This window comes from Neolamprologus multifasciatus, chromosome 8, assembly GCF_963576455.1.
Source record: "Neolamprologus multifasciatus chromosome 8, fNeoMul1.2, whole genome shotgun sequence".
NCBI classification, from domain to species: domain Eukaryota; kingdom Metazoa; phylum Chordata; class Actinopteri; order Cichliformes; family Cichlidae; genus Neolamprologus; species Neolamprologus multifasciatus.
The window spans coordinates 25,736,534-25,746,785 of record NC_140446.1 but is presented as its reverse complement, the minus strand read 5'-3'; the positions used below and the strand labels follow the sequence as shown (position 1 = coordinate 25,746,785).

The 10,252-nt window shown below is 39.1% G+C and overlaps 1 protein-coding gene across 3 annotated transcripts in view; it reads right to left on the bottom strand.

Moving 5' to 3' along the window:
- Window positions 1-2,493: 2,493 nt before the first annotated feature.
- Window positions 2,494-10,252, bottom strand: part of LOC146513212 (putative uncharacterized protein MYH16) — a 63,001-nt gene continuing 55,242 nt past the window's right edge. For all 3 annotated transcript variants that reach the window (XM_085169326.1, XM_085169325.1, XM_085169324.1), the window contains exon 23: window positions 2,494-10,174. In XM_085169326.1, the coding sequence (XP_085025452.1) occupies window positions 10,022-10,174 (153 nt within the window). In that variant the 3' untranslated portion in view covers window positions 2,494-10,021. The remainder of the gene's footprint in view (window positions 10,175-10,252) is intronic.

Sequence of the window (10,252 nt, the reverse complement as noted above, 5' to 3'; positions counted from 1 at the left end):
GTTTTTACCTTAACTCCGGCCCAGAAATGAGAAGAACCTTCTGATGAGACCTTTTGGCGCCGCTGCCAACATCAGATGTTGTTTAAAAGTTTTGATGATTTTTTTCTCAACTGTTTGCTGTTTGATTTTAAAGAAAATTGTGACACACTGGCGGCCCTTTCAGTCTTTAAGTATAGATTTGTAAATGACCTTGTGTAAGGTTTTGAAGGACTTCGAGGAGGGTTGAAAATCGATATCTTGGCCATCAGCCCAGATTTTCTTGAACAAACGGTTCTTAATTTCATAAATTGTGTCATCTGCGTAGGGTGGCGTGCCTTTTTGAAAGCACGCCTGACAAGTTCTTCCACACAGATGTCAACTGAAAGCTGCTTCATATCCTTGATTTCAGAAGCCTCTAGCAAAAACTCTAGTTCCTTTGTGGATGCCAGAAAGTGTTTCTTAAACACGTAGATGAAAAGTTTCTCCACTGCTGGATCTACCTGAAACACATGTGATATGTATTTGGGTTTAAGGCGTGCTTCCTTGCAAAAGTCAATGAAAATGTCCTTTACAAAATTTTGTAGGGCCTCTGGGTGACAAAGTCAAATCTGCTTTTTGTATTTCAGAGCAGATTTGATCTAACAGGTGACTTACTAGTGAGATTTCAGAACTGCTTAAAACCTTAATTGAAATAAGCATAAGCCTGAATGGGCACACACATTATATATATATATATATATATATATATATATATATATATATATATATATATATATATATATATGGTACAGTATATATGGTATATATATATGTATATATATATATATATGGTACAGTATATATGGTATATATATATATATATATACGTATATACATATACACACACACACATATATATGTATATTAAGACATTAATACCTAAATATTTTATATTTCCACATTGCAGTGGGGAAGGAGAAGAATTATGGATACATCTGTGTATCTCTGCGTTCTCTCCGTGATCTGACTCCGAGGTGAGAGAGGAAGCAATCGAGCCGATGTGCCCCTCCAGTTGTCTGAAGAGGCTGTGGATGTATCACTCTTGTGGGATACAGTTTTTCAGCAGTACTGCTGTGGCAGAGCTGCACCATCTGAGCAGCCATGTGAGACATTAGCTGGACAGTGCAGTCATCTGGGCGACCAACCATGGATCGCACCTGCGACATGTTAATGTTATCAAAAAAGCCATCTATGAGGGGACCCACAGTGGCTGCGTTAATGTCATCTAAATACATTTTAGTGTTAGTGTTTTCTCTTACCTCGTGTGTTTGGTTCCGATGCATGGACTCAACTGAATGATAGTGCCTGGTAGCAGCACCCCTATTTAAGGGTTTTCGACGTCTTTGTAATGATGTGCATCCTGTGACGTGACAGTATTTAGTTGCTTTGAAGTATGCCTATCCGGTCGTTCAGTCTGACGTCATTAGCTGTGTCTGGGCCTAAACTCCGCTGCAGGTCCATATATCAAACAATCACTATAGCATTACTGAGAGTTGAAAAACTGTCTGAAGTCTTTCATCTTTAATAAAATGATCAGCGTTCTGCTCTACCAGGTGTAACAATTGAGTTTAACATCCAGGCATCCATGAAAACTGAATTTATGACATTTAACGGAGTTAGAAGTTAGCAGGAAGTTAGCTCGCTAGCTTCTATCTAAATACAATATAGCATGTCCTGACTGTGGGGTTTTGGAAACAAATGAAAACGTACAGCTCTGTTATGACTTCCAACATAAATGAAGACAGAAAACTAAACAGCAGTGATGTTTGTAGGGTTACTGAAGTTTGGCTAGCTGGTATATAATGTTGTGCTACGTGACCGCTAGCGACACAGCTATGTTAGCATAATATAAACAAGCTAACTTTTTTTCCACTCGATAAAAGTTAACGTGAGTGTTCTCGGTGGTCAGGAACAAATGTAATCGCATGGCAGGATGCTGTAAAAGTACCAAACTTCACCCAGGAGAACAACTGAGATAATCCATCCACAATATGAGGTTAGTCATTCATATACTGCTGCATGGGCTGGGCTGTAGTTACATCCTAAATGATTAGCGGTAATAAAAGCCGAGGGAGATCAACAGTGATCACTGACTGTTTTAGGAGCTTTTTGAGATTAAATAGAAGAAAATACATAACATTAAACATGTTAACAACACAAAAGCCATATTAAACGCAGACTACTTTAGGCCCGGAAGTAAGATTTGTCACGTCATCACTTAACGACCGGATAGCATAGCCCATCAGTGGTGTCAGTTTATGGTGGCTGTGTGGGTATATATATAATATTTTTATATTGTTAAAACAGTACATCAATGTAAAAAATAAAAAATGATAAATGTGTAAACTAAAGTCAAAAGCTGTGCGGTTTATGATGTCAGTGTGGCGTCCCGCATCTTTAATATTATCAGTTATAGCCAAAACAGCGAATAGGAGCAGTACTATATGGTACTATTTGAGGTGCTAGTACCCTCCCCCCGAAGACAGTGCAACAGATCTTTGGCTGATCGGTTTTTGAGACAGTGCCAGATAGCAATAAAATCCTAGATGCCAATACCCATCTTTGAAAGATACGTTAAACTTTCTAATATTTATTCTTTTCTCAGAGCCTGGTCAAATATTGACTTTATGTTTGATGTCAATCATTTTAAGATGCTGTATTTAAACCAAACTAGATAGCTGGCAGAGTTCCCTTTGTGTACGTAATGAAACTTTGGTATCCTCAAATGTGCACATGCCAGATATTTAACGGATACGTTAAACATGGCAGAAATATTCGTGTTTGTGTACAACATTGTAAAATTGCAGTGCTTTTCAGCTAAAATGTCAAAAACTAACCATAACCAAAACGATGAAGGTGATGATGTGACTTTTTAGATTTTTAAATAAAACACTGTAAAAATTCCTTTGTTTAATTCTGAAACCCTTTATACCAGTGATGGGATTTCCCGCTCTTTTTAGAGAACAGCTCTTTCGGCTCCGAACCGGCTCTTCAGCTTGTTTTGTTGCTTTAATATATTTAATTATTAACAATAATATAAAATTATGGACAAAATGAATTACTAATGTAAAAAAGAAAAGTGGTTTTATTTATATATGTTTATATATAAATATATGCGGTGGCCCCTAGAGACAAAACACGTACAAACTCCAAAAAGCACGTACAAACTCCAAAACACATTTCTAGCATGAACTGAACTTCCAAAACAGAGCTACCTAGATCACTTAAATTACACAATTCAAAGCATGAAAGCATATGTGTATTGTTTGTGTATTTATACACAAGCATTCATATATAGTCAAATAATTAAAAAAAAAAATGTTCATTTACCTGTTATCACCACACACCAAATCCGGTTGTTGGTACTTGCTGGCTTGTGTAGCCACTAGGTAACAAAAGCTCAACACTGTAGTGATGGGTCGTTTGCGAACGAAATGGCTCTTAGAGCCGGCTCCTTATCGCGAGCCGTCACGTGTTTTTTTTTTTTTCTTTCTTTCTCTCAGCCTCTCTCTCGCACTTTTTTTCTGCTTCACTCAGCACGCGAGCCTTGTGCTTTACGCTGGGCAGAGGGGGGAGGGTAGTTACACCCAGTAGCACAGGAACAGAGCGGGAGAGAGAGAGAAAGAGAGCCAGGGACAACAACATCACATTAGAAAGGTATAGCAATCATCCACAACTATTTTCTGTTGCAGATGATAAAGGATTCAGAAAGTTTATTCATGCAGGTCCATATGACAGAGAATATGCATGTTCTTTTTGTTTTCATATTTTAATTTATATTTAATTGTGTTGTGGTTTGCAGTGTTTTGTGTTGTTTCACTTTAAATTTGTAAAAGGAAAAAGTTGAAAATTTAAATAGTTAAAAGTTGAAATGTGAATAGTTGATTTTTGTATTATATGATTTATTTATTACATTTTATGTGGAGTGAATAAATAAAATTATATTTACGGTGGCCCCTGGAGACAAAGCACATACAAACTTCAAATCACGTACGAACTCTGAAGCACGTACAAACCCTGAAGCACGTACAAACTCCACAACACGTAAAAACACGTACAAACTCCAAAACATGTAAAAACGCGCAAAAAGTCCGAAGCACGTAAAAACTCCGAAGCACGTAAAAACTCAGAAGCACATAAAAACTCAAAACACGTACAAAAGACAACAGAACTGCTCCAGGATGCTGGGCGCAGTGTTGAGCTTTTGTTACCTAGTGGCTACACAAGCCAGCAAGTACCAACAACCGGATTTGGTGTGTGGTAATAACAGGTAAATGAACATTTTTTTTAATTATTTGAATATATATGAGTGCCTGTGTATAAATACACAAACAATACACACATACTTTCAATTGTGTAATTTAAGTGATCTAGTAGCTCTGCTTTCGAAGTTCAGTTCATGCTAGAAATGTGTTTTGGAGTTTGTACGTGTTTTGTCTCTAGGGGCCACCGCATATATTTATATATAAACATATATAAATAAAACCACTTTTTTATGTTAGTAATTCCTTTTGTGCATAATTTTATATTATTGTTAATAATAAATTAATTAAAGCAACAAAACAACCTGAAGAGCCGGTTCGGAGCCGAAAGAGCCGGCTCTTTTTAGTGAGCCCAACCGAAAGAGCCGGATCTCTAAAAAGAGCCGGAAATCCCATCACTACAACACTGTGCCTAGCATTCTGGAACACTTATGTTGTCTTTTGTACGTGTTTTGAGTTTTTATGTGCTTCTGAGTTTTTACGTGTTTTGGAGTTTTTTACCTGTTTTTACGTGTTTTTACCTGTTTTGGAGTTTGTACGTGTTTTTACGTGCTTTGGGGTTTGTACGTGTTTTGGAGTTTGTACGTGTTTTTACCTGTCTTGGGGTTTGTACGTGTTTTGGAGTTTTTACCTGTTTTGGAGTTTTTAACTGTTTTTACGTGTTTTGGAGTTTTTACCTGTCTTTACGTGTGTTGGAGTTTGTACGTGCTTCAGCGTTTGTACGTGATTTAAAGTTTGTATGTGCTTTGTCTGTAGAGGTCACCGTAAATATACTTTTATTTATTCACTCCACATAAAATGTAATAAATAAATCATATAATACAAAAACCAACTATTCACATTTCAACTTTTAACTATTTAAATTTTTCAGCTTTTTCCTTTTACAGATTTAAAGTGAAACAACACAAAAACACTGCAAACCACAACACAATTAAATATAAATTATAATATGAAAACAAAAAGAACATGATATTCTCTGTCATATGGGCCTGCATGAATAAACTTTCTGAATCCTTTATCATCCACAACTGAAAATAGTTGTGGATGATTGCTATACCTTTCTAATGTGAGGTTGTTGTCCCTGGCTCTCTTTCTCCCTCCCTTTTTCAGCAGTACTGCTGTGGCAGAGTCCGCGCAGAGCTGCACCATCTGAGCAGCCATGTGAGACATTAGCTGGACAGTGCAGTCATCTGGGCGACCAACCAGCATGGATCGCACCTGCGACATCTTTAGTTGATCAAAAAAGCCATCTACGAGGGGACCCACAGTGGTTGTGTTAATATTGTCCGACTACATTTTAATGTTTTTAGCTGCAGCAGAGTGAACGACTGTCTGTTCTTGTGCTTTCTCCAAACTTGAAGTGACACAGAAGGTTTCTGTTCCTCGGCGGTCACAGCTTCTTCAGACTGTGATGTTTTCTCTGGCACCTATATCCTTTATATCCTTTTGTTTTTTGTAAAGACCTCATTCCAATCCATTTTATTATTCTCATGTATTGTGTTGACTGTTTGTTCCACTTATGCGCACCTCTGTATGTATGTTTTCTTGTAAATGTATGACTTTGTATGGATGAAATCTTACTAATAAATATCACAACAGGATGTTCTCATCATTTTCTACCTAAAACAGTTTGGATTGAATGACAACTACTCAACTAAACTCATTCTAAGCTGAACACACACACACACACACACAGAGTGAAAACAAGGAGATATCAGAGTGTGATTTTTCTTTTACAATTTTATTAGATTTTCTGATATTTGTTTATTAATTTAGAGTGTCCTAGTCAGTAATTTACTGACTAGAACAAGACCCCAATAATCGGACAATTCCCTCTGAGCAAGCACTTGGCGACAGTGGGGAAGAAAAACTCCCTTTTAACGGGGAGAAACTTCCGGCAGAACCCGGCTCAGGGAGGGACGGTGATCTGCCGCAACCGGTCCAGGGGTGTTTAAAATTACTCGATTGGATGTTAAATAATTTGGCTTGTTTGAATTGTTTGTTTTTAGCCAATTTAAGAGTCACTTTGATGCCAGCTAGCCAATGTCAAATGTTCTGTTGTTTTTACAGGGGACACCCGCTGTCTGCGGGTGATGCCTAAACTCTGGCCCAGAAATGAGAAGAACCTTCTGATGCGACCTGCTGGCGCCGCTGCTGATATCAGATGTTCTTTAAAGGTTTCGATGATTCTTTGCTCACCTACTTCATGGTTGAGATTGAAGAGAATCGTGACACACTCGGGGTCCTTATACTCTTTAAGGAGAGATTTGTAAATGACCTTGTGTAAGGTTCTGAAAGACTTCGAGGAGGGCTGAAAATCGATATGTTGGATAACAGCCCAGATTTTCTTCAACAAACGTTTCTTAATTTCATAAATTGTGTCATCTGTATATGGAAAGCGTGCCTTTTTGAAAGCATGCATGATAAGTTCTTCCACACAGACTTCAACTGAAAGCTGCTTCTGAGCTTTGATTTCAGAAGACTCTAGCTCAAGTTTCTGTGTGGAAGCTACAAAGTGTTTCTTAAAGATGGAGATGAAAAGTTTGTCCACTGTTGGCTCTCCTAATTTCAATAGAGTTAAGATGTGTTTTGGTTTGGAGCCCGCTTCCTTACAAAAGTCTTTGAAAATGACCTTTGGAAGATCTTGTAGGGCCTTTGGTGATAAAGTCAAATCTGCTGTTTTTATTTCAGAGGAGATTTGATCTAAAAGGCGCTCGTGGAGGGAGTCTGATGAGCAGACTTTGGATTTTTTTGCAGCCTGGGAAAGGACAGCCTGAAGGACCATGCTTATGAGCCCGTTTCCCTCTGCTTCACCTCGAGGTGACGCAGAGGGTTTCTGCTCCTCAGAAGCCACGGCTGCTTTTTCAGCCTCTGGTTCTACCTCTGAGGCTTCTGTGTTTGCCATTTGTGAAGGTTCCACAGACAGCGAGGACTCCAGATCTTTCTCTGGTTGTTCTGTCTGTGGGACTTTCTGATTTTCCTGCTGGCTGTCTGACTGGGTGCATGTGCAGTGTGCAAATCTCCCTAACAACACCCGGATCAGTTCTTTTATGAAGACTTCTCTGGCTCCGTGATCTGACTCCGAGGTGAGAGAGGAAGCAATCGAGCTGATGTGCCCCTCCAGTTGTTTGAAGAGGCTGTGGATGCATCGCTCTTGTGGGATACAGTTTTTCAGCAGCACTGCTGTGGCAGAGTCCGCGCAGAGCTGCACCATCTGAGCAGCCATGTGAGACATTTGCTGGACAGTGCAGTCATCTGGGCGACCAACCAGCATGGATCGCAACTGCGACATGTTAATGTTATCAAAAAAGCCATCTATGAGGGGACCCACAGTGGCTGCGTTAATGTCATCTAAATACATTTTAGTGTTAGTGTTTTCTCTTACTTCGTGTGTCTGGTTCCGATGCATGGACTCAACTGAATGACAGTACCTGGTAGCAGCACCCCTATTTAAGGGTTTTCGACGTCTTTGTAATGACGTGCGTCCTGTGACGTGACAGTATTTAGTCGCTTTGAAGTCTCTCCTTTGAAGTATGCCTATAAGCCCCGCCCACCTCTAAAAAGAATGCCTAGCAACAGCTTCACACAAACGCACCGGCGCTGGCCGCATGGATGTGAAACGCGGGGAGAGATCACGTGGAGCCTGCACGTCCACTGCTGTCACCGACACGGAATACTTTTAAAACCCTTCCGTTATAGTTTGTGCTGTCACCAGGCTGTCCGTGATGGCGGGTAAGCGACGGGAACGTAATTGTGCGTGTAGCTTCACTCGGCTAGCAGAGTGGTCACGTTAAAGCTAGCTATACGTGAAAGTTTTTAGCTGTGTGGATTTTTAAAATACTTTGTTATGTCTGTCATTCAGCGCAGCTGTTCAGCTCTTTGAAATGCAGATGAAAATAACGCGTTTTTCTCACGGTGGAGCTCACGATTTTTTAACCACAGCACCGGAAATGACTTCAGATACCCACTCAAAGCCCTGTACGTATTTCCTCCTGATATATTCTCTTATCTGCAGGTATCTAAAAAAGGCTCTCCCTTGAGCTTCAAAGTCTCTGTGCTGCTGCAACATGTTTTGCATTTAGATGGTACTGTAAGGTTGAAGTGCTTCGGTGGTGATAGTTTTGGAATATGTATCATTTGCGTCAGTTGGATTTGGTGACTGTACTGCAGAAGCTAACTGCCATACCAAATGTTCTTTTCCAGTATTACTGCTTAGTACTGCTTGACTACTAAAAAGAGACAAGTGGTATGTTTTTGTACATTAACAGCTAAAAGTTGTAATTTTTCATTAATAAAATGGAAATACGTATCTCATGTCTCAATGCGTTGCTTTGTGGTTTGTTTGTTTCCAAAAAATGAAGAAAAAAAGCAAGAAAACAGAGTTAATGGGAAAAAAAGGTCTTTTATTTCCTTAAAAAAACATATTCACATTCAACAGCATATTTGGTCAGGTCTTGTTACAGGTTTAGTCAGTGAAAAGTTCAGACAGATACATTTGAAATATGAAAATACACTGACATTAATGGCCTAAACTACTCCATGTGCTGACAGCACCCCAGCAACACTTTATGATAGTGACTGAAGTCATTTATAAGGCAAAAGTTAATCATGAAAAAAAGTGTTTTATATTTAAGTCACCACTTATGTACGGACTAAAAAACGTCCCTGTAGCCTCTCGCATGTATGGTTTAATAAATACTGCAGCCAGTTTGAACCTTATTTATCTTAAAGGTTGTCACGGATTTGCTTAAATGAAGGAAATCTTGACTACAAACAGTAGTTTCCTGATTCCAGATGATCACATCGGAAAAAGAGAGCTGGAATAAATACAAAATACAGATTTTAAATAATGAGCTTATTTACTAAGAGGAACAACATCCTTCCTGGAAATGTATGCAAAACGCTCCATCCCAAGTAACTGCCCCTCAAACCAGTTACTATGTTTGAGGGGCAGTTACTTTTTCACATAGCCCCCGGTGCTTTTGGTTACTTTTTTCCTTAATAAATGAAATCATCATGTAAAAACTGTATTTTCTGTTTACTTCAGTTACTTTTGTCCACGTGTGTTTGATCTGAAACATGAGTGTGTGACAAATATTTGAAAATCTAAGAAATCAGGAAGTGTAAATAGTAATGCTAGCAGGCTTGATTAGCAAGCTGGATCCATAAACTCTGCATGTTTACAGAAAGAGAAGGATATCTGCTAAAGCACAAATGTCTGGAATAGCCTCAGCCACCCCGTATATATGTCAGTACAGTAAAGTTGCACATTTTGATTTGGAAGTCTGCAGTGGATTGACTTGCTTTTTGAACTGCCTCATGTGGCCATTAGAGGAACTGCAGTTTCTGGGTGCCAGCTTTATTTTGTAACTATTGATGCTTTGTCTTGTCTGGCTTTTTATGTATTAAACAAATACAATATCTCATTTAAAATGACTGAGAATCAGCCTGAGGATTGTTCTTTAGATATTTGGAACACTTAGAAATACATTTATTAGTTTTTACATACAAATGTTACAGTATAAATGGATAAAAAGGGGATATAAAGCTGGAATGTGTCAGGGCTATGACCTTTCACTCAGAGAGGAAGCCACAAGTACATTGTAGAAAACTCAACAGGAATGTACAGCATACACAAAAAAAAAGTCAGGTTCCACCCATGGAACCTTTTGGATGTTTCAAACTTCATACTGTACCATGCTTCACTTCTGGGGGATGATGGTGAAATTGAAGCCATGCTCCTAATCAATCATGAGCTTCTTGAGGGAGTTGAGATAGGCTGGGATCAGGGAGCTGACTGACTCCTCGTCATCGTTGAGGATCTTCTCTCCTCCGCCTTCCGAGCCCACTGAACTGGGTGACCGGACTCGGCCTGGGTACGGAGTGCTGTAGCCCTGTTAGAACAGACACAGGCCTTAGAGTCAGAACAAGTACTTAGTAGAAGAGGCTAACATGGAGTTATTATTTAATAA